This window comes from Chionomys nivalis, chromosome 7 (assembly GCF_950005125.1).
Source record: "Chionomys nivalis chromosome 7, mChiNiv1.1, whole genome shotgun sequence".
Lineage (NCBI taxonomy): Eukaryota > Metazoa > Chordata > Mammalia > Rodentia > Cricetidae > Chionomys > Chionomys nivalis.
In genome coordinates, this window is record NC_080092.1 from 89,186,079 (window position 1) to 89,211,632 (window position 25,554).

Sequence of the window (25,554 nt, forward strand, 5' to 3'; positions counted from 1 at the left end):
GGTCCTCGTGCTTACACAAACACTACCAACCCTGATTTTATTTTTTGTTTGTTCCTGGATCCCACATTGTTCCATTTAAAGTAAGTGTATGAAGCATTGCAGTTGAAGGAGGAGTTTCTAAACTTTGACCGGTTTTGTTTTTCTCAGTCCCATACTGACTGACAAACTTGGGTTATTCTAGTTAGTTAGTATTCTTCCAACAGCAGTGATATGTTTGATTCAGGCACTCAGCACTTCACCTAGAACTGCATGTGCTTCAGAGAGACAGACATAAAGTGAGTTAATAGGAATTTAAAGTTAAGACATGGTCCCTATCCCGAAGTTGAGCTCCACCTACAAAGGTGAATTCTTAACTAATTTTGCCGATCATTCCACTTAACTTGAGCTTCACTGAAACAGAAAATCCTTCCTGAATTCCTCACTGAAGGATGGAAAGAGTCATAAACCCTCATCTGACTGTCTTGCTGCTCCTTCAATTACCCTGGCCTCTGTGACGGGGTAGAGTATATAGGCCAGAAAAGACTAAGCTAGAGGAGCCCCAGCTATGTACAGCTGTAAAAAACCCCTCATCCCTGTGTGAAAAGCCTGTTGGGGGGAGTACCTACACACCTGTAAGCAACCCTTTAACTGTACTTTATAAGGAGGCCCAGTAAGCTAGCCGGTGGCCGGGAGCTGAGCGGCCCGCAGCTCCTTCTACATGTAGCCACTTGGGGACTGGGTGAGAAGACAACATTCAAAATAAAGGAAGGGGGCATACCAAAGAGGAATGGGGTGACTATAACCCCATACATTGTATACAGAACTGTTGTAAAATAAAGGGAAGATAAACAATCGGACATTATTACTAGTGGCCTCAGTCCTATTTCTTGGCTTATGTCCTTGGGAGGAAAATATTCTGTAATTCTTTCCTTCTAGTCCCAGGCTATTTGGCTACTTATAAATATTCTACTCTCTATCAATCTTAAATCATAACCATCTCACAATTTTTAAAAAGTTCTCAAAGATCCAAGTAGAACTTTCTATGCCTCTTTCTGCTTTACTTCATTATAGAATGTGCTTGAATAATTTTGATTAATCTTTTAAATTTTATTATAATGATACTTGATATTATAACACTGAGTAGAAATAATAATGTGTCTAAGAACTAAAGATATTCCAGTTCAATAATTCATAGTTAGCTGCTAAAAATCTGCTCCAGCAATGGTCACTTTTTAATCTTTCTCTTCAATTGGGATTAGTATTTTAGTTGTATGGATCACAGAATAAAACGTATCTATTTATTTTAAATAATAAAAAACTTTTATTTACTACTTGGTTACTTAATATATATTATTTTTAAAAGCTACTTTTTTTTTTTACTCTTTACTGCTAACACTGGAATAAGATAGGGCAAACACCCGAATTTTAAATTAATTCACTAAAATGCATCTTTGGTCTCAGATGAAAAACACGTTTTCAATATTATTTATACATTGTTGTAACATGCTTATAAGTGGTATGTTCAAGTTGTTCATGCATTAGCATACATTTCTTCTAAACAGTATAACAAATTTGTGAATGATTATAAATTTACTTTTGATTACTAACTCAAAATATTTTTAAACATATGTTTTAATCTAAAGCAAACTTTGTTTATGTTTTGATACTTGATTTGTGATTAGGAAATGAAAGCCTAAAATTTTGTAGGAAAAATGACTTCTGAGACTTAGTGCTGTGTGTGTGCTTTGCTGGAGAAATGACTGCTATAGCTTTAAGATAAGGTAGTCTGATGATTCAGGGCAGGAAACAAGATCGATTTGGAGCAGGCTCCTACTGTTAGCTTTTTTGAAAATGGATTCTCACGCAGAAAATAACACAACATATTCTAAATAACAGCACCCCCTCCCCGAAATCCACCAAAACTGAAGAAAAATCCAAGTGACTGTTGTTAGCAGCTGTGTGGCCTGGAGTTCACTGGGGAAGCTGGCTTCCTGCAGTCCCCTATTCATCACCTGCTTCAAAGACAGCCTGGCTGGCTATAGTTTGCAGGCCAGGTAGGGTGCCATTGTGTGCAGTCTGGGAGGATTAGTATCAAAGCTGCGGCAACCAGGCCCTTGGTCTCAGGCTGCCATTCAGTCTAGCAGGGAGAGGCTAAGACTGGCCAAGGTCACAGTCTCCAGTGTGGAGTGGACTGGGAAAGGATCCTGAGAAGAGAACGCTTTTTATGAAATCATGGCGCAGGCTTGCAGCACAGCAGGTGCCCTTCTGGAAGACATAACATCTGTTTATGTTGGTGTGCCGTAGCTGACAGAGAGATAATAGAGCTTTGAAATTTATCATTTTATTTCTAAAAGACAACTGTATATATAATAATCCAGATGCATATTTAACTCAGATCTTTTATTGGAAAATCATAAAGGGAACTGATCGATTTAATTTCTGCTTTTTACATTTATATATTCAATCAGAAAGCAAAGCGTACTGACTATTAACCGTTTACAACCATTGCTGATCAGCAATACCCAGTTCTTGGGGAGGAAATTCCTAGCATTCAATGCAAATCTTTTCAATATTCAGACATTAGTGTCAACAGATTGCAAAGGATTTCCTGAATATGACAAGTATCTTGAATATTAGGAGTTTAGAAAAAATGCTCCCCATCAAATAAAGGTATTTTAAGGGTGAGGTAATAATGACGCAAAAATAAAATTTTCAATTTGGACAAATTAGAGAAAAATTAAGCTGTACATGAGTTGTCATGACGACAAGGATGTTCTGTTGATGAACTGTCCTCCTCATTGTCCAATCAGATAGTAGAGCTGAAGCTGGAGCATGAACAGGAGAAGACGCACCTATTACAGCAGCATAACGCAGAGAAGGATAGCCTAGTCCGAGACCATGAACGGGAAATTGAAAACCTGGAGAAACAGCTTCGCGCTGCCAATATGGAGCACGAAAATCAAATTCAAGAGTCCAAGAAACGAGATGCACAGGTAATTATCAATAATATTTGCTAAAACGGGTGTCTATCTTTAAAAAGTCATCAGCGTTTTTTGTTTTCTTCTTCTTGATGCACGCTGTTTGATCATTTGCAAAACTGACATATAAATGTGATTTTCTTGTTTTCTCCCCCTGCCCACACCCCCACCCCACGCCGTTTGGAGGATGAATAAGGCTTTAACTACAGAAACCACAGGTAGCCAGATTAAAAATCCCATGGCGCGCTATAACTTGGTCCCTTTTTTATAATCTTGTCTCAGTTCCTTTCATGATTTTTTTTAAAGGTATGCCCCTTACCCCTCCCCTCAGCCTTAGAAAATCCCTAAGAAATATATTAGCCTCACCCCTGGCTTTTTGTTTTAATCTCTGAAGGCAATCAAGCAGCTGCTTTAATATTTGCTTTCCTGCCTATTGTTGCTTTTTTCCGTCAGACTCTACGTTTGATTAGCTTACTTGGATGGTAATTGATAAAAATGACTCCAGAGAAGGGCTATTTCCCATCAGGTCTGTTGCTTTTCCCTGCATACACACACACATGCCTCCTAGCCTCCATCTCTGTAGTCCCTGTTGGAAGCCATTTGGCAGAATAACCCCCAGCTGTGGTAGCATTTGACTCTTCAAACTTGTGGATGAAATGTGCACTGTCAGCATGGAAAATTATCTTTATAAATTTCAGATGAAAAAAATCGTATTGGGTATGTATCTTTTGGTACAATACATTCTTTAAGGGATATATAATCAAGGCCCTGTAGTATATCCTCTTGAGCAGATTGCTGTGAAATTTTATTAAAGAAAAATTGAAGAGAAATTGACAACAATAAAAAGATAATTTTCTTTTCTAATAAAACCATATCATCTACTAGGTCTAAAGACCTCTTTTGCCCTTGAAATCCAAACATGCTAACGACAGCACAGAGAAGCCCTGGTTATCCTTCCTTCCAAAATAATATAATTTCCAAATAACAAAATAAATCTTCTGTTATGGTATGTGTTTAAGCAATTTCGTAATTACTTAAACATCAAAACATTCCTAATTAAAGAAGATGTTAATTTTTTGAGTGGCGAGCGATGGCGGTAAGAAAAGACTGGGCTTGGTTGTTTTTCGTTTGACCTTGATTTGTCTTTTATTTCAGAGAGTTACTGGTGCAATAGGGGTATACTTGTTGCAGATTTTCTGTCAATATATACATTTATGGGGAAAGTATATTTTGATTGTTTTATGGTTATATACTTTCTGAAAGGTGATTAATGCAGTACGCATGGCTCCAAGATAATCATATGGTTTATAACAACATTCATTATATTTTTGTTAACAACCTCATTAGAACCCTTAGAAAATATATGCTGTTCTTGTAATTTTCAGTCATATGATTTTTAAAGAATGTTTTTGAACATGTTTTCTCTTCATATGTAATGTTAACCTTACCATTGTCTTCCCATAAGGAACACGAGGTCTGGGTCAGTATGGGATCTGTTTGCATAGTAAAATTACATAATAGATAGAATAAAATTCATTAGTTTGCTTAAATGCCCACTATTTTGGTGCTATGGTGGAAAACTGACACACCAGAAGCCAAATTTATAGGCAGTCTTTGTGATTTTTGCATATGCCGTATCTGCCATGTAGGGTGCGGTTCATTTGATCATAACAAAAGGGAAATTTTAGAACTGTTATGTGTAATTCAGCCACAGGAATGGTCCAATATGGCTGTTCCCTGGGTTTATTCTCATCACAGTGTTAACTGGACTGACTCTGTGACATATTCAGATGCTTTGGTTTTGGAGATTTCTCATATTTTGTGTCTTTCTTAGAGTGTTTTAATAATTTGGATTGCTGTCATGGAATGCAGTAAGCGATGCAAACTCAGACCCAATTCATTCCTATGCAAAATAAAAATATCTTGGCACACATTGTTGCTTAGTTGTGTTTGGAGAATACAACCTTAAAGAACTTTTATTAATAACTACATTTTAAAAATCTATGCATACCAAAATACTAATAATGTGTGTCTCTGGTGATTCACTGAGGATATGAACTCAGTTTCCTTCTTAAATTTTTATATTATGTCTTTTCATGATTGTGGCCTAAAAATGTAATGTATAATACCTTTGAAGTACTAAATTCCATTCACGAATTAAATATACACAAAACAGCTTGATGTTTTTCAAAATAGAAGTTAACAAAAATTACTGTGGTGTTTGATGCAGAAAAGACCTCATATACCTTAGGTATTATATTGTATAATTTTTCATTTCCAGAGAGATTTGATTTTCAGTTAAATTTGGCTCATCTGGTTTAGCATTGGAGGCCATTTTGTAAGAAGGACTACTTGCAGTTCTTAGCTACAGAACTGCCCTGCACTGTCTGTTTTGGATGCAATGGCTTTGTTCGCTGCTCTCTTCCATCAGACTCTGATAATGAGGATAATAGTCAAAACTAAATCATTTCAACTCCTTCCAAATATGTAGTGTATTATATGCTGAAAGACAACCATTACTGTGAGGTTACCCTTTGCAGTGTGCGTCTTGCCAGCTATGACTCCCTCTTCGTGAACAGCATTATAATCACAACAAATTAGGTTTTCTTCCATTAGTCCCCTTTTCTAAGACAATGTCGGCACCCGTATTACATCTAAGGGCAGTTAGCCATGACCTCATCTACTAACTAATTATTCTAGTGTATGCTGTATTTCTCCAGACTTTTTAACAGCAGGATATGTTATCATGTGATAATTATATTTGCTAAAATGCACATCAAATTTTGTCACTATTGTTTTACTTGTTCAGTCTGAGTCTGTCTAGGCTCATGTTTTAGAAAAAGCATCCAGGTTAATAGAAATCAACACATGTAAAAATCTTTGATTTTGTCAAATATTTTTCATTTGCCAATACTCTCTTACTGAAATTGGAGAATGATTTGATTGATTCAATCTCATTTGAATATAAAGAAAATTTATAAATATCATCTTACAAAGCTTTGTCTAGTATGACAGTTCTATATGCAGTTCTTATTTTGCTTTTGTATTGTCACATAATGAATTTATTATGTTGAATTGGAACAAAAATAAAACATGTTTCCTTGACTTGTGGTTGTCAATTGTCAGTTTAGGATGATGAACCTTTTAGAGATTTTTTGTTCTTATCTGTGAACAGCCTGAATGAGAGGCATATAGGAATACCAAAAGACAGTTTTGTGGAGCCTTTGTAATCCACACCAGAGGTGGCTTCAACACCTTGGAATGTTCATGTGACCTACTGCAGGATAAACAGATGTAGGAATCAGGGAAACTGGCAAGGCACTGTCAGCCCTCCTCAGGACAGCAGCCTTAGAGAAAGCTATTAGCAATGTCTAAAAGTAGGCTAAACCAACCACTTATATTGCACTATGGATTTTGCATAACATTGGTGTACTGAGTATCTTTGATATTTTAAACGGATAGTCATGATTCTGATCATTATTAAATAACTTTTGCATAGTAAGTAGGTAAATCAACCCATTTTGCTTTATTCACACTAAGAATTTGTGCCTACTGCACATTCTATAATGTAGAATTTGTAGACCTCCTCTTTAAAATTTTTCCTGAGAAGATATTTATACTTTTAAAATTGCACTTTAACAACATTGTATTTTCTATTAATTTGCATATATGAGCACAATCTATAAATTCCCATTTATAATTTAGATTTGTGTACTGCACAGAGTTAAGCATTGCTATAACCCTTTGAAATTTCTCAAAGGGTGTACTGAGCAGTCCGTGCAATCTGATCATTATTGGTACACCAACTTGTGAACACAGATAGCATTTTCTATCAAAAATGTTTGACTTTTCTTTGTATAACTAATACATTCAAAAAGGCTATAGGCAACATTTTATAATAACTTCATACTTTATGATCAAAAATAGTAGTTGAGCCATAGATGATGTTGGTCAGATTAGAACATTTACACTTGTAGAATGTTCTGTAGTTAAGTGTGAGGTTAACCTGTGAGCCTACTAGAAGCCACAACAAAAAGGAAAAGATGGTGACGTATGTGAGTCTAAAAGCCTTTGATAGCTGTCCCTGACAATGAGAAAAGCCTTGACTCTTCTCCCTAACTCTCATTTTGGTATAAATTTATCTTATGGGACTGACATAAAACTGATAATGTTTTCTGTGGCTTAAACATTTTCAAGTATCAGAGGGGAAATGTTAGAATCTTTGAGAGTTTTCACAAGTGTAGGTAGTATACTGTATGTTAATGAGCTAAATTTCACGAGAATGTCATTTTCCTTAAAGAGCAAAGCCACTTTGAGAGCTCTACCTTTTCAGATATGATGGATCATACGGGAGTGTTCTCTAACAACCCCACCAGATATGATGGATCATATGGGAGTGTTCTCTAACAACCCCACCAGATATGATGGATCATACGGGAGTGTTCTCTAACAACCCCACCAGATATGATGGATCATACGGGAGTGTTCTCTAACAACCCCACCAGGTTCTAGCGCTGTCACCTTATTGCTGGGCTGAATTCTAGTAAGATGTCTCAAAGTAGCCACTTAGACATGGCTGAGTTATATGAGTAAGTTAGATGTTAGCCAATTTCCCAATGCCTTTCTTCCTTACCTTACATTCTCTTCTCTGAATTGACTGCGAAACTTTTAGTCAGGAGAATCAAATGGTAATGAGTTCCAGGAAGAACAACTATTTATATCTGTGTCTAAATGACCAAAGTAGTATTTCACCGTCAGTATCTATTGTTACTCCCATATTCTAAAGGAGTAAAGACTTTTATTTCTTTGGATCACACCAAACTAATTGCTTACAAAACCCAAACTGTGTGACTCTTTATTTCCCTAACTTAATGAGGCAGCTGCTGACTGTCACCCTGCCTGCTCTTCATCTCCTCTTCTAGAGACACAGTCACATCAGAGTGGCTGTCTTGTGCTCCAGCTGTGTACACACCACACTTTGATAGCTGTCCCTGACATACCCAGCTATTTGTATTGTAGGGAAAGTGGAGGAGAATTAAGTGTGTTCTAAGTGTTAAGAGGATTTCGATGCAATGTACAAAGTTATTTCTAGGCGCTAGAGGGCTGGTAGGAAAAGACTTTCCGCCATTCACTTTTATTTGCAAAAAGAAAACAGGACTTTTAAGGAAGTTATCTGATAAAACTCATTACGACCATGATCTGCTTTCTTCAGATGCTTTGTCACCATTAACTGGTGTATTTCTCTAAACTTAAATATAAGTAGACATTTCCTAACTAAGTAATTTGTAAAAAGTCTGTGGGGGAAATTCTTTATTCTTCTAATACCATCCTAGATCATACAGATATTTTTTTTCAAATTGAAGTGGTAGAAAATTCCCCTTATATTTTGATATAGATATCCTGATGAGAAGATAGTTTATTTGTAGCTAACAGTGGTTTCTTTTACAGGGCTATTAAGAATATGCCAGTGTAACTGTAAGTGATACAAATTAAAATGTATAACTATTACCATGAAGTTAACGAGGCAGAAATATGTCATTTCAAGTAAAGATAGAGCTTACAATTTTAAAAGATTTCCAGACTCTTTTTCCATTATAATCCTAAAATTTTCACCTTACAAAGTAAAAACATAAATGAGTCATTTTAATCTTCATCATGGAAAAGAGAAGTTTAAGCAAAATTACAAACTGAAACATGTAATTTATTTTTCTAAGAATGGTTCATTCCTAAAAGAATCACAGTGTATCTGTCGTTCTATGCACATTTTTAAGATGGGTTAGTTACCATGGAAACCACATGCTATGCTATGTGGTCCACTTTCAGATAAAGAATATTCATTTAAAGAGAAGCCTTCTAAATAATAATGTATAAAGTATTCCTTTTGAATTAACAACCTTGTATCAACTAATAATAACTGCTTTAAAAATCTTTTCTTTGTTCTCATTATACTTAATGGGTTTCTTTGAAAATACTAAAATTGTTCTTGAAAAAGAGTTAATTAAATGCTGGAGACAGTTTAAATACAGAGTAGAACATGATCCCTCTGTAGTGGCAAAACAGTTCAGCAAGGCACATAGGTTGAACAATCATTGAACATAGGTGGTTCCAGCACTCACATGAAGAGGTTATTCATAGGTGATGTTGTGTCTAATAATAATTGTAGTAGTGGTAGTGGTAATATATTCAGGTTAGGTCGGCTAGAGAGGACCGCATTTCATTTACTTCAGTTTATGATAAGGAACTTTGGATTCAAGGACATCATCTTGCCGAAGGTCACAGAATTAGCAAACAGGGCTCCATACTCTTAATTCAATGGCTTTTTTAATGTCAGAGCATTCTCAGAAAAAGATTTTAGGTTTTTAAAAAAATTTGGACATGACAACAAAATGCACAGGCCTCTACATGAAGGCTTGTGCGGCACAGGAGAGACGCCAGGGCCTTTGTCTCCATGCTGAGATTCTCCAAGCACTTTCAGTTTGTGTTTCTTTCTATGCCTGCGGTCCTCAGTGTTGCTGTAAAGTTGTAGTGGAACAAGACTGTTGTTCTCCATTGCGGTAAACTGCAGTGGGTCTTTATATCTGTGGATGCTTAACAACACCGACGTTGGGAAATGCCTCTAGTTATCTCTAGTGCCGTGTTCTTGCTCCTCACCTCTGCCTCAGTGAAATCTTTGAGGAGATGTTGGGTGCCTATCTTCTTCCTTGAAGTCTCAGAAAAGCCATTTTTGGATTTCCGACCCCATCAGTTCTGTAAGGTACATCCCTGAGGTCTTCATTTGTATAGTTGAGGTAATTTTTCATGACAGAGAAGTTGAAACCAGAGTGCAAGAAATGATTGGCAAAATGATGATATCATCAAATGTTCAAAGAGCTGGCAAATTGAAGCTTATTAAGCTGTCATTTAGGTTCTATTCTGAACTAACTGGAATCATGTCTGTTGCATGATATGAATGATATTTAACAACTGAACCACTTTAATGACAAAATGACAGAAATTGATGTAAAGGAGAACTTATATTTGAGGAGAAAAGAAGGGAAGTGCAGAAAAGTTATGGTCCTTCTTCCAAAACTAATTTAATGTCATATGCAGAAAGTATTTGAAAAAGTAGAAACTTTGTAAATAATAAAAATGCCTTATTAAACCTAAAATATTGAAGTCAGTATTAATGAGTTGAGATTTGAAGATTTGAAACAAATAGTAAAGTCCAATTTTTAAAGTTCACTTGTTTTAATAATTATTCTATTTGCTGATCTTTCTAATGTTTTTGGCTATTTGTCTACTCAACAACTGGAAAAAAACAATATGAAATAAGAAAATATTAACAATTGAAACTTCCAGAGTTTGAACATGTGTTATTTTTCTAGTTCATTTGTATTTTTCCCCTTAGGTTTAAGATCAAAGATTAAATAAAATTCATTTAATATGAAATAATGGCATTTCAGAGAATGAAGTTTGAGGCACTAAGAGACTGAATCTTGTAGTGATATTTTGTTTGTGTGTCAACAAATAGAGCTTAACTAAAGATCAAAAGTGCAGAGGTAAGCCACTAGAGGCCAGAGAGTGGTGGCACACACCTTTAATCCCAGGAGAGAGAGGCAGAGGGATCTCTGTTAGTTCAGGGCCACCCTGGGCTACACAAGATTGAAAAACAGAGCCCACACAAAGATGATCCCAGCACTAGGAAGATGAATATAGGAGCGATATGACTGGGTAGAGAGAGGAATATAAGGGGAAGAGACAGGAACTCAGTGCGGTCTGAGCTTTGGTAGAGACAGTTGCAGTCTGTGATTTGGTGGAGACAGATGGAGTCTGGAGATGCAGTCTGAGGACAGGATTGCCTCTTGAGTCTGAGCTTTGGTAGAGGTAAAAGAACTGTCTAGTGGCTGGCCTCTCTGCTTCTCTAATCTTCAGCATTAGCCCTTATGTCTGACTCTGGGGTTTTATTAAGACCAACTAGAACTCGTGCTATGGACTCTAAGACTTTTTCCTTGCTTGTAGGGACAGTTTTAAGTGTAGCACCAGTCTCTAGACATGTGTGTGCGTCTTCCCAGTAATACAATGATGGTGGCATACACCATTAATCCCAACACTCATGAGTCAGAGACCAGTGGATCTCTGAGGTCAAGGCCAGCCTGGTCTACAGACCGAGTGCCAGGAGAGCAAGGGCTACACTGAGAAACCCTGTCTTGAAAACAACAACAAAAGTACAGTGACCCCTGAGTGAAAAGGAGATTTCAGTGTCCAGGCCAAATCCCAGAGCAAGTGAATTTTCCAGTAGGAAAATTTAAAAATTGCAAATCTTTGAAAAGTTTAAAACAAATAAGGTAATTTGTTTTTCTTAATATCCTATATTAGCAATTATTAATAATCTTATTTGTTTTAGTATTTCCAAAACTGTAATTTAATATGAAATATGTATGTGTTCATTAATGTTGTCTGAAAAAACAAATGCTTGAAATGTGAATGTTATGTGCACTTATTGAGAACATCATTTGCTGACTTCAGATCTGGCCATACTGGGTTACATTAAGAGAAGTGGAGGACAAGACTTCAAGACTTTCCTCAAAGATTACTGCTGAAGCTGGCCCTTGATAAAAGCCACAGATTTAAAATGTGGGGTGTTCTACACTTTATATTACAGTCAGCCCAACTGTTCAGATATTTCAATCTTTGGGTAAAACATAGAATACCTTTCTAGTGGAATTCAGGAAAAAAATCATCTAGAAGTATTTTTGAGAACTTCATATATATATATATATATATATATATATATATATATATATATGATCATATGTACCCTTATTTCTCCCCTCCAACTTCCAGCATGTACCCCCAGAACATCCACATCCACTCCCAAGACACATCAGATAGATAGATGATAGATAGATAGATAGATAGATAGATAGATAGATAGATAGATAGATACATACATACATACATACATACATACATACATACATAAATACATACAAACAGGTACGGTTAGTGCTGCCCATATGTGTGTTGGTGTATGGCATCCACTGGAACATGGGAGTCCTACCAGTAGCAACACCCTCAAAGAATGACTCCCAGTCCCAGAAACAATTCACTTCCAATATCTCCTCAGTAAGGGATGGCGACTAGAGATCATGCACCCCCTCGGTGCTGGAATTGTGCTGTCTTGATCTTGTACAGTTCTTGTGCAGTAACCACAGTTGTGAGTTCAGGGCTGCAACAGACCGAAGACAGCATTCCACAGCACTCTCCCCAGCCTTCAGTTCTCTCTGCCTCTTTTCCCGTAATGTTCCCTGGGCCTGGGTCGTAGGGTTATTGTAGATGTCCTGTTCAAGGCTGAGGACTCGGTACCTTATCCTCAACACTTTGACTAATACTCACTCTGCACTGATTGCTGTTCCTGCACAAGATGCTCTGACTGAACTTGAGACAATCCCAGGCTCTGGGGTCAGAATCATAAGTATGTCAAGCAACTTGACAATTTGACCATTTAACAAAGTGCAGCCATGGGCTTTTGAGTAGGATTACAGTGCCAGAGACTAAATGCCTTCCTGTACAGCAGGCCTCACATCTGATCAGAGAGTGATTAATTATCCTATAGCAGTTGTGCCACAGTTATCCCAGTAAACATTCTTGCCTGGCATGTTGGTATTGCAGTGTAGGGTCTGGTGCTAGGCAAGTCCACTGATCTCTTTTCTCCGCTGGCAGCTGCAAAGCACTGGGAAAGCTAAACTCCTCAATTCAGAAATACAAAGACTATGTCTTCCAAAATCTTCAGTTGTTACCTATTCTGATTGCACTAAGAAACCACATTAGAGTGGATTAATATTGAAAATAAAAATCCTAGTAAAGGCTGTAGAATTTTCACTCCTGAAAGAATAGTACCTCACATTTATTTCTATATGAGTTTTTATATAAACAAGCGAATGATGATGGTATTCTTATCTAAGGTGGTTTCATAGGGATGGTAGATAAGGCAGCGAGGGAGAGGGGAGATCCCCAGAGCTATGGTTTGATGTTACTAGACATCCAGCTATTGATGCCACTGAGTTGTGTGGACATATAGGACTGTGTTCAAAAGAAAGTTCTCCATCACCATTAGAAATAGATTCGGGGGGCTGGAGAGATGGCTCAGTGGTTAAGAGCATTGCCTGCTCTTCCAAAGGTCCTGAGTTCAATTCCCGGCAACCACATGGTGGCTCACAACCATCTGTAATAAGCTCTGGTGCCCTTTTCTGGCCTGCAGACATACACACAGACAGAACACTGTATGCATAATAAATAAATAAATAAATAAATATAAAAAAAAGAAATAGATCGGGGTCAAAAGCGTGGATTGTAATGGATCTCAGTGTGACGGAGGCAGCAGAAGAGAATCAGGAGAGACACAGCGCTTAAAGGAAAGGTGAGAGAAATAGAAACAGAGAAAATGGTCAAGAGGAAGAGAACCTGGAACAAATAATTAATATGCTGTAAATTCATGGCTGACACCTAGATGGCTGTGGGGATTTGAAATGGGCATGTATTTTTAAACAACCCTCTCCATCGTAGGCTGTTTATTGCCAAACTAGAAACTGTAGACATAGACCAGAAATAGACCAGTGTACCTGATGAGCAGCAGCCTGTGAAGACTGCTGCTGCCTCCCATAGTTCTGCAGTTGACATAGACTGAGTGATTAAGGAGTCCTGCAAGGAGCTGGGAAACAAGGCTCAGAAGAGTGAAGCAACCTGGGCCACTAGTGGCTGAGCAAGCCGTGGGTTGCAGGAGGCATGTTAGTGGTGTAGGAGTATCATGGACACCCACCCACCTCTCCAGCCCCACTGTGGCTTTTGGAAGCAGCGCATTTTCAGGTCCACATGAAACTTTGCTCAAGTCGGTAACAAGAGGGGCTTTCTGTTTCCTCTGGGTGAATGTGGTTGACTGCCAGAATCACCCAGTAAAGTACAAATTCAGTTCTAGCAGGAAAATATAGCAGGCTTTTCTTGGGTGTTCCTTCAAGCCCGAGTTTGGGGAGTCAGGAACAGAAGGAGAGCATCCAGCACCACCTTACAGGGCTAAGGTCAGCATGGGATGGGTGGAAGCCCTTTGGTGGAGGGTCCTTGTCAGGCAATTTAGCAAATGGAGGAAATGAGGTGGTGGGGTACCACCTGGTTATCTTTCTGCATCCGTAGTCAGATGATTGAGCATGATGTACAGAAATGGAGAAGTCCTTGGTGAAGTGAAAATCTGAACACTCAAGTGGAAATGAGGATATAGCTAGCTCAGAGGCCATGTTGTAACATCTTCTTGAATTATATTCTTCTCATAAGCTGAAACCCATTATACTAGAAAATGAAACTGGGTGTGTGAAAAGAGAAAAAAGAGAAGGCAAAGGGGTTTTTAGAGTAATAACCTCCAGTAGCATACCAGCTGGAGGTTTATCCAGAGGTTTGGGTCTGGAGATGGGCGACAGGAAGGCCGGCAGTAGGAAAATGCAGACAAGACGGAGAGATTGTTCAAGGCGGCTTTGCCCAGTTTGAAGCTGGCGCGAAGGCCAGTCAATCACCAGTTACCTAGAGAGATGGAAGAAGAAAATGGGCCCTTCCTTGGGCCCTCAAATTTTCCCTGTCATAGAAAACTTGAGGGGCAGGTGGGAGGCTGCTTGATCAACTGCTTAAGAACTAAACAGTAGGCTTCCTGCTCTCCTCGGGTTGGAGCACTGTTTGGTTCAGCTCTCTAGTTCTCCAGTCGGCGGCTTCATTCTGCTTGAGAATGCTATTCCCGCTGCTATGCCCCAGCCCTACCCTGGCACCCCGTCCACAGAGAGGCAGCCATGAGTGTCATTGCCGGGCTGGTCTGTAGAAGGAAAAGTTGTGTGCTGTAGGAATTGGCTAGCTGGTGTTTCTAGCAGAAACAATGATAATGTTCACAAATTGCTGTTTGTGAGACAGTGGGAAATTTCAACATCTGCTTTATAAAGATGAATATTTTCATTAAAATATGATACTGTTGTATATAGAAATGTAACCATTTTCAATGAGAATGACCTAATTCTTTCCTGTACCTTCTTTAGCTTGAGAATGGGAACTGAGCATATGTTCAACCCTGTCCCACATGTTCTGGGAGGAGGTGCTGTAATCTCAGTCTTCACAGATGGGAAGGCAAGTCCAACCAGTTGTTCTTATATGAAAAGATAGAATCTGAACCCCAATGCATCTAACTGCAACACCCATGAACTCTTTCTCACCTGTACGGCATCGTGGGTATAAATTACAGGCATACCCATTAGTGGGAGAAGATTCTGCTACTATTCACTAGAGATTTGTGGTTAACCTTCATAGATATTGTGAGGGCAGTTTTGCAGAACAAATCAAATTGACATGTCAGAACTCTTCAGATGAGTGGCTGCTTGAACCCCTCCTCCCCAAATGTTCATAGAGTGCTCACCAGTGCCTTGACGTCAAGTTGTAGCTGCAGCTGCAGTGTTTTCTCTTGTGCACCTCTGTCTCCTCGGAACCCCATGGTAGCCTGTGGTTGTTTAGATTCAGCTCTGGAATGCTTTTAAACATTAATTTGCTTTGACATGACTTGGTGCAGAAATTAATTATTCAGGCACATATTGTTCCGAGTGCATGAAAAGAATGAAACTGTCGCGGAGCACACCCTAACTGCCACATGTGAACTGTAATGTTACAAGCAACCCGACTGGTAAAGAACAAAAGCTGGCAGCAATAGCCAGCTGAATTGAGCCAGTCCCACAGAATTAGCATAAATATGTGAAGCAATCAGAAGACTTTGGGACTTCCTAGAGCAAAGTGTCCTTATTCTTATCTAGTTCTAAAAGAATGTGAAATAAACTATTCATTTAGCCAAGTATAAAAATATGTCTGCTATGCAGTTATCATCATGTGTCATTAATCTGAAAATACTGCAGAAGCTCTGACAAATTAAAAACACAAGGATGTGTCTGCAAGGGTTTCTGCAGCCATTAAAAAGCCGCTTCACCTCTTAGGCGAGCTCTTTTATGGCAACTTCTTGCTCAGTGTACTGACATCTTCAAAGGCTTTGACATCTGTCGGCCTTTGAACTACCATTAAAAAATATTATCCCATTTCCATTCTTTTATGCCCATTTTTTTAATTATAGCCCTTCTTTCAAGTTGGGAACATGGTTGGTTTAAATGATGCTGTCCTTTCGTTTTCAGCCACCCAGCTGCGGTTTGAATAAATTGATGTAGAATCAAAGGCGGGACTTTAAAGGAAAAAGGTTTGATGGACTTGGACTCCGAACCAGATGAGGTTTTATGATGAAAAGGGTTTAATCCCAGCACAGGCATTGCTTCTATCAGCTGAGCAGTACAAAGCAATTCATATATATAGGTTCACGCGAAATGATCTATTTTTTTTTAACAGCACAGATCTCTTCAGGACTTGCAAATGTGGCATTAGCTAATATTCAGAGAGCTGATTCCCTTTCATCCAGCAGAAGCTTATGATTATGGTACAGTTCTCGAATTGGAAATGAGAGCTGCAACACAGATTTAAAGCTGTGCTGTCTGATTTGTATTCAACATACATGTCACTGCGGGACAGGCTAGTCTGGGCCAAGCCGGTTCAATACAAGCAAAAACAGTTTCATCATCCGAGATTCTTAGTCAGAAATATCAGCAGCTAATTAAAACAGCAGTCCCATGACTATTAGTGAGGTGTTTGGCTGATTGGAATCTCTTAGATTTGACAAGAAGGATTTGGAGACTGAGCCTCTCTCTATTGCAGTCTTCTTGTAGTGCTAATGTGTGCTGGCGAATTTCAGGCTAATGAAGTAAAATCTATTAACTCAAACTATTTTTAAAGGCAAAACAAATTTAAAACACTTACTTTGCATTAAATAGTTCTCCTTATCTAATTATTGATCTGGAAAAGAAGCCATATGTGAAAGCAGATTCTGACACTGGTTTTGTTCCATATACTACTGAATAATAGGCAGTACCTTCAGCCAAACAGCTAAGCAACTAAGTAATTTAGGATAATTATAAATGTAGAACATATATTCAAGTGAACTTGAAAGTCAAAACTGATTATGTTTTGATGTTCTAGTAGTCTTTGGGATCAACAATAATTCATTAACAAATTTTCTCAAGATAATGTGTACCTGTGCTGTATTAGCAATTTGCTATCTATTGCTCATAATAAAAAGTGGCTTTTCCATTTGCTTAGAAGATTTGGTACCATTTGATGATGCACAGTTAATAATTATGTAATGTTTTCCACGGTCTTAAAAATAGAATTTCCATTCTCAACTATAAATTAAACTATAAACATTGTTAGAACAAATTCTTGATGTATAATGTTAAATTAGCAAGCATAAACCCTTTTGGGGAAACTTGTATAGATGGCCATCAGTGGGATGCCACAGATTCTAGAATGTTTCATTTCTTTTTTCCCCTTCTCCCCTTAGAAGAAAGCATGGAATCAAACACTTCCATGCAGATTTCCAGGAGTCCATTCTTACCTAACTCATTCTGCAGGCACAGTGCACACTGGTGTGGAGTTCTCGTGGTGCAGCCTCACTGCTTGGCCTTTAGCCCCTGTTTAGCGCCAAGTTTCACTGCACTGCAACTCCACCACCTTGCGCTGCTCTCTCCCTGAGCCTTGCTTCTCTGCTTCCCCACTACTACTCTGTCCTACTGACTAACTACTACTAACTCTGTCCTACCCACTGATGCCTGAAGCTTCTGCTTATGCCCTAGTCTTCCTTCTACTTCCCCCTTTTCATCTTTTTCTGCCACTAGTTTTTCCATCATTCAGTGCTGGAATCCAAACCCTTCACTTTTTCTCTTGTGCTTCTAGTAAGTGGTCACCAGCATTTCATTGATCTTATGCTAAAACCTCCAATTGCCCATCTCTCATTTCAGTATCTACCAACCCTTAACATTCTGCTTGGCCCCCTTTGGCACCTTCTACCTCCTTTGAGTCCTCTCTTACCTTGCTCATAGACATCTTTCAGTCTACACTTCCTGTCCAGAGGTGAAGCCTTGACTCCTTACCTTCACCCTGTCTGTAGGGAAGCATGGCTGTATATTCACACTGAAGCTGACCTTGGGGTCTGTCTTGATTTTTCCCCTTTCTTTTAGTCCAGTGACTGGAAAGTGCTGTGGATTCAGACCCCACACAGGTCTCCTTTCCATTTTCTTCTATACATTGTCCTAATCTAAACCTTCACATGCATGTCCCGATTCTCTACTGTATTGTTCTTTTCACAGTAGCAAAATGATCTTTTGTGAAATATTAATTGGATTAGAAAACTCATTTGAGTAAAATGCTCCTGTTGCCTTTGCATGGCCCATACTATGCTGCGTGACCTGGTCCTGTGGTTTCTTCCCAGCGCCATGCACTATTCTCCACCATAGTAGATGCGAGTGCCGTAGCACCTTAATTTTGTCCTTGTGTGCTTGTGTATGCTGAGATGTTTACCTAGTCCAAAAAAAAAAAAAAAAAAAAAAAAAAAAACTTAGAGAGGATCTTAGCAGTTTTCCTTCCTTCTGTTTACTCTTTACCCAAAACTCCTTTTGTGGACAGTGGCCTCAGCAAACCCTTTCAAATGACTCTCCGCTGTAATGTTGCTACTTGTATGGCTGTCTCCAGAGGAGAGGTTACAGCTTATCTACATTATAGTTTGTAGACCTTCAAAATTCTAAAATATGCAGAGCATGTCTATTAAATTATAAAATAACAATGAATTCAGCTTACTGGCTACCATTTTGGTAATAAGATAAAATGAAAGAATATCCATCCAAGCCATCTTGAGGGCATCTAAGTTAGGTTTAGCCATTAACAGATAAAATGCAAAAAAAAAAAAAATGATTAAGGTACACTTAATCATGAAGGGCAAAAGACAAAAAAGCATGAATATACAATGATGTGTGGAGTATAGTTTTTAAAAGTGAAGTTCTCTGAGCTGTGGAACAGGAAGCTAAAGCCATCTTCAGAGGGGAGCAATGGGCATAGGTGATAATTCTGTCTTCTGGCAGAGACTACCCTGAGTACCGTTCTTCTGATATCTTCTTCTAATCAAAGAGAATACTTTTCCTCCTTTAATGTTTTCAACAAGTACAAAATTATTGTACATCCTTATAATTTCTCCTGGCAGAGGTTGTCAACCCTATAAGAAATAGGGACAAAAGTCCCCCATGCTGATGGTCACAAAGGTCTTGCAAGAAGCAAATTGTGCTATGATTCCTAGATGCTAAAATGGCACTTCTGCATAGCTTTAAGTTTTTTCAATAGTTTGCATTCATATCTTTAAAATGGTGTCTGGTATGTAGCATGTCATTAATTTTGTGGTGTCCTTGTGATCATGGACATTGATGTGGTTTTATCTTCGGGACTTTTTAGGTACATCTCTGCTGCATAAACTAAGCTCAGTGTGTAGAAATAGTGCTCTCATACATTGAAGTGTTGCCACGGGAGGACAAATGTGGCAACTGTGTCATGGTGAACGGCTGTACCACAGAGCCGTCACTTGTTCTTTTTATCCATGTCCAATGGGTATGATGTTATAATTAGGGGTAGTTATTTGGCAAAAGGAACATAGTCTGAGATCATCTTCAAGAACTCCTTTAACTCTTCTCCAGGCAATAAATTAACTTTCATGGGGTAAAATAATAAGACGGTTGTTTGAAGCTATGTCTGATGGCCAAAGGGAAAGCACACACATGCTTGTATGCATGCACATGTGCATTCCCTCACAACCTTTTCTCTGCTCTGCCTCTGAAGCTAATGTGTGAACTTGGCCGTGTCTGTTCTCATAAAAATGACGCAAAGGGGGAAAATACATCAGTGTAACAAAGTCCCATTGCTCTCTCTGAGTTGCAGGGGCTTTTGATTTCCTATTCCTAATTTTTGTTCTTACTGTAATCATAAACGTCCCTGCTTGAGATTGAGTTCATTTTGCAGTTGCTAAATACTTCTCTTTTATTAGCAGTGATTTTGCTATAAGTAATCAGAAGATTTTATTACTTGAATAAGAAAAGTTAAGGTAATTAGCCAGCTGTGCGCACTTGATATATGTCGTCTCCATGAAATATGAGGGGGCCCTGCCCTCAGAGCAGTTTGAGAAAGGTTGCTAATTGCCCTTTTGCAGTGTATGACTAAATCAGAGGCTGAAGGCAGACATTTTGGCCCCTGTTGAAGAGACCTCAAGCCCCTGATCTGAGCAAGGTCTCAGGCAGCAGCGTATTGCCACTGCCCAGGAAGAACGAGTCATGTACGCGAAGCTGAGCTAGTGCAGCTGTCTCCAGTGCCCCATCTGTCTCAAGGAGGTTGCTTCCTTTTGTCCAATTTCATTTTTTTCTTTTTAAAAATTATTGACTCATTATTCTTCTATAATTTTTATTTATTTTAAGTCTATGGGTGTTTTGCCTGAATGTCTGTCTGTCTTCATGTGTGTGTCTGGTGCCCACAGAGGTCAGAAGAGGGCCCTGGGCCTCTGGCACTGGAGTAATGGACAGTTGTGAGCTTCCATGTGGATTCTGGGAACAGAACCCAGGTCCTCTGCATGAACAGCCAGTGCCCTTTAGAGATGAGCTGTCTCTCCAGCCTCCAATCTAGTATTACTGTCCTCTAAAATAGTACAAAACCAAGTAGAGTTTGTGATCAGAACCCTCCAATCCCCCAGTCTCATCTACAGAAGAGACTTTCTCTAACTGCTTTTTGTTTAGGTTAGCTTTCATTTGTTTCTGTTGTTGAAAAATATACGAATATCTCTGAATCTTGATTTTATGTCTTTGGACAATTTTTGGCACCTTCCAGTGGAAGAAGTGGCCTAAGTGTCACATGCTACCCACTTTCCAGCCTTCTTCGCCAATGCTCTGTGATGCGACTTTCCACTTTTGTTGTTAACACTGTGATGCTAAGTAATTGTCCCAACCTTGTGTTTTATTATAGTGACTTTAGGCCATGACCAGAGGGCCTCAGTTTCTACTGAGGCTGAGCATAGGAAGGCTGTTCTTTGTTCCTTGGGCCTCTTCTGATGTCTTGTAATCACTTGTAGTGTTGAAATTGATGACATTCACTTTCTGCTTTGAACTGACAGTGAAAACATGATTGCTTATAAAAAGGGGAAGCAGGTACACATACTCCAATGACAGAGGCAGGCAGTTCTCTGTGCATTCGAGGGCAGCCTGCTCTACATAGCAAGTTCCAGGCTAGCCAGGGCTATAAAATGAGACCTTTTTTTAAAAGAAAATAAAGCTGAAAATGGGGGCTGGTGGTAGAACCTTTGTTTCACACACATGAGGCCAGTGCTAATTCTTCAGCACCAACAAATCCAGAAAACAGAAAGAGATCATTATCTATTAGCTTGTAATTTTGAAAACATTGTCATCCGTCATTTCCCCCTGTGGGATAGTCTTGTGATTATTGGGCCATGCACAGGAAGACATTTTGGTACCAGGTACAGGAGATATCTTGATTTTCTTGTGTCTGTTCTGATTTGTGTTGGTTTCTCATAGTCCATTTTGGCATTCCTGATAGACCTGTTTCTTGGCCGCCTAATTTTCATTCCTGCAACCATGCTTGTCATTCGCGGTGTCTTCCTTTTCCAGTGATTAGAAGTCAGCTCTGCTGTCTGTCCTTGTTTGCTGTCTCGCTGCTGTGAATAAACACCATGGCCGAAAACAACTTGGGGATGGAAGCATTTGCATCTTACAAACCAGAGTCATCTCAGCCAGCCAGGGCAGGAGCTTTGGCAGGAAGCTGAAGGCAGGAACTGAAGCAGGGTCTATGGAGGAATGTTGCTTACTGGCTCACTTCCCAGCTGGTGTTTACCTAACTTTTTATTTAATCCCAGATCTACTTGACCAGTTGTGGCTCCACACACAGTGGGCTGAGCCCTCCCACATCAATCAACAATAAATAAAATGCCACACAGACCTGCAGCAGATTAACGTGATGGAGACATTTTCTCACTGAAATTCTCTCCTCGCAGGTGGCGTTAGTTCGTGTCAACTAGCATACCATCGCACTTCCTTGGTTGTTCTCAAGCTTGGTTTTGAAACAGGGTCTCTCCCTGAGCCCGGAGTTCACAGTCTGGGCTCCTGTCCCCACCCCTCCCTGGTGCTGGGACTTACAGGTGCACTGTAACCACGCTGCCTTTTATGTGGTGCTGGGACCCAAGCTCCAGCCTTCATGCCTGCACAGAAAGCACTTATCTATTGAGTCCTACCCCCAGTCTCATATTTTTTCTTTAAAAGCATCTGGTTTTTTTTTTATAGATGTAATCAGGTTTGCTATCTGTTGGTTTATGAATTAGAATGACTTTTAGATTCTCCTCCCTGAATTCATTTTTATCCAAGGTTAAGTTGTCTGTCTGTCTTTATCTTTCACAGTTGTGTTGGCTTTTCTCATATGCTTGCAATATTTGATTTTGATTTATATTTACAAAAGGTAGATTTGTTTCCTGTTGGTGTTATAACAACCTGCAGCAAGCTCTGTATTTTAGGACAACAGAAATGTGTTATTTTGCAGTTCTGAAGATGAAAGTTCCAAAGTTAATCTTTCAGGACTAAAATTATTGGGAGAGCTCTTTTGTTCCTTCTGGCTCTTCTAGGGGAGAGGATGTTTCCTATTTCTATCTGCTGATGACCTGGAATCTCTAGAGCGACTCCAGCTTGTGTCCCCTTTCTGCCTTCTATGTCACTGTCCCAGTCCCTCACTCTCCCTCTTGACCCTCTGCCTCCTGTTACAGAGTCTTGTGATGCTATTGGGCCCCGAGCACAGTCCAGAAAACTCCCATCTCCACATTAGTTATTTATTTGATTTTTTCTGAAACAGGATGTTACTGTGTAGCCCTGGATAGCCTGAAACTTACTATAGAGACCAGGTTAACCTTGAACTCATGGGGATGTACCTGCCGGGTGTATGCCAGCAGAACTAGCCAATGTCTCAGGATTTTAAATTAACCTAATGTCCTTTTTCAAAGAAGATATCAAGTATCACGGTTACAGGTTTGCAGGATTATAACATCAGATGACATCCTTGGGAAGAAGAGGTTGATGCTCAGTTTGCCACAAATGAGATAACAAACAGCTCACTTGTTTAAAAAGAGCGTCTCATCATCTCCTAGAACAGTGCTTCTCCCACTTTGTAAGGCTGTGACCCTTTAATACAGCTCCTCATGCTGTGGTGACTTCTCAATCATAAAATTGTTGTGACTTTATAACTGTGATTTTGCTACTGTTGTGTGTAGTAGGAGCTGCGGGCTGTGTTCCTGCCACCCCAGCTCCTGGTCGCCTGGCTAGCTTATGAAGAATGCCTATCTAAAATATATCTATGTACATCTAGAAAATCTAACTAACATGACTACAAGCTTGACTATTATTGATAATTATCCATTAACAACCTATATACATTACATTTTTAAATGAACTGCACAATCACAATACCTTAATCAAGGTCAGAAATACATATACCTATAACAAAATTGACCTTAAAATCTATAGCAATGCAAATTATTCATACCTATATCATCTCCCCCTTTAAATGTGAAAGAAAATTTATAAAAAATATTTGGGAATATGGGCGCAGTTTTTTCTCTCCAAACTGCTTCCTGCTGAATGGGGGCACTGTTATTCAGATCTTTCATGGTGTAACCTGTGTGCCAGGGTCATCTCAGTCGGCAGTTGAGTGAAGTAATTTTCTGAAGGTGTTCACAGCAACCTTTCAGGAGGGCGTGGTCCATCATACCATATTGGGATAGAAACAATCCAAAGAGTCTCATCCTCTGTGAAAACAAAAGAAGAAACTCTTTTCCAAAGTATCATATCCTTAGATCCAAATTCTGACGTCAAGGTATTTTCAAAATATCTATGTTGGATTAGTTCAGTAGCATTTATAAACAAATATCTTTTAGCAGCTGTTGCTCCTTCCTCAGCATTCAAACAATTCAAACAGAGCATAATAGCATACAGTATCAAAATTCTCATTGTATTTTCCATCTTTGTGCGGCTTTGTTTTAATCTCTATTTCATTTATTTTTACTTTTATTTTTTGCTTTTTGAGACAGGTTCTCTGTATCTTTGACCTGGAATAACTCTGTAGACCAGGCTGTCCTTGAACTCTCAGAGATCCTTCTGTCACTGCCTCCCAGGCATTGGGATTAAAGGTGTGTGCTACCACACCTTGAAGTCACAGAGGTCAATCTCCCTCTACCTCCCAAGTGTTGGGATTAAAGGTGTGTACTACCACACCCAACTACTTTCTTTCTTCCTTTTTTTTTTTTTTTAGTTTTAAGTACTTTTAGCTTGCATATATTTTTAACACACTGTAAATCATTTATACATTTTCTTTGACTTTGAATCTTTCTTTTTCTGTATATCTCTCTTTTTCTGACCACACGAGCCTTGAAATTACTGAGCAATATGGGTAGGTTTAAAGCTGTGGCTTTGATGGCTAGATCCAGCCTATTCCTTAGCTTTCCAGCCTCATGGCTGAGGTACCAGCTGTAGCCATGTTTATCACCACAACTCTGTGGCGTTTCAAGGTCCTTGCCAGCAAACAAGCTACAACACTCAAATGCTCTCTCTGTAGCTGACCTCCTGCCTCAAACAGTCAGAGTTTGTCCTGGCAGGATGGCCCACAAAGCCGGCATTTTTAAATGGTGCAGCTTTTTTCCTGCTACAGCTGAAAACCAAAAAAGCATGCATTCAGCTTTTCATCAACACCGATTAAGTGTTTTGTGGCAGGACCTCTTAAGAGAGCTGCAAGTTTTTGCAGCTAAAGCTGAGTCAGGAAGCCTCTCTTAGATGAGAGCGCTTGCTTGCCTCTAGCAAGCAGAGCAGAACCGAGAAATTGCTGTTACCAAGAAAACATGCTTTACTCTATTCTTTCCCAAGCTTTCTCAGGCTTTCTGTGGATGCAGTTGTCCATGTGGGCGCCATTCTGTAGTAGGAGCTGTGGGCTGTGTTCCTGCCGCCCCAGCTCCTGGTCGCCTGGCTAGCTTATGCCCCGAAATAACAACACACAAACTGTATTCTTTTAAACACTGCTTGGCCCATTAGCTCTAGCCCTTACTGGCTAATTCTCATATCCCGATCAACCCATCTCGAATAATCTGGGTAGCACCAGTCTTACCGGGAAAGATTCAGCATGTCTGACCTGGCGGCTGGCTGCATTGCGTCTGCCTCTGAGAGGAGCTGCCCTGCATCTGAGCTCACTTCCTCTTCCTCCCAGCATTCTGTTCTCGTTACTCCACCCACCTATGTTCTAACCTATGAGGGCCAAGCAGTTTCTTTTTTAATTAACCAATGACCTTCCTCCATCAGTTATGAATTGTAATGTAGATATATGTGTTTTCCGATGGTCTTGGGCAACCCCTACAGCCCACAGGTTGAGGACCACTGCAGCAGACTCTTCCTGAGAAGGAACTCGGGATTCTGGAGTCGGGGGTAGCTGTGTTGATTCTTTCAAGTCCAAGAATGAGAAAGGTTTGTTTTGAGATCATAGAATCTACATCAGAATCTATAACTTCCTTGTTTTGAAATTTTGTTTTAGTGAAGAGCCTCCTGGGGCTTTTGTTTTTCTGTGTCAACTACAGTGTAGAAATCGGGATGGCTCCTTGGGGGAG

The 25,554-nt window shown here is 39.3% G+C and overlaps 1 protein-coding gene across 2 annotated transcripts in view; it reads left to right on the forward strand.

The window, feature by feature from the left end:
* The window catches only part of Cep112 (centrosomal protein 112), a 448,529-nt gene that overhangs the window by 175,179 nt on the left and 247,796 nt on the right, over positions 1-25,554 (forward strand). For both annotated transcript variants that reach the window (XM_057774090.1, XM_057774091.1), the window contains one exon: positions 2,790-2,972. In XM_057774090.1, coding sequence (XP_057630073.1) covers positions 2,790-2,972 — 183 coding nt within the window. The remainder of the gene's footprint in view (positions 1-2,789; positions 2,973-25,554) is intronic.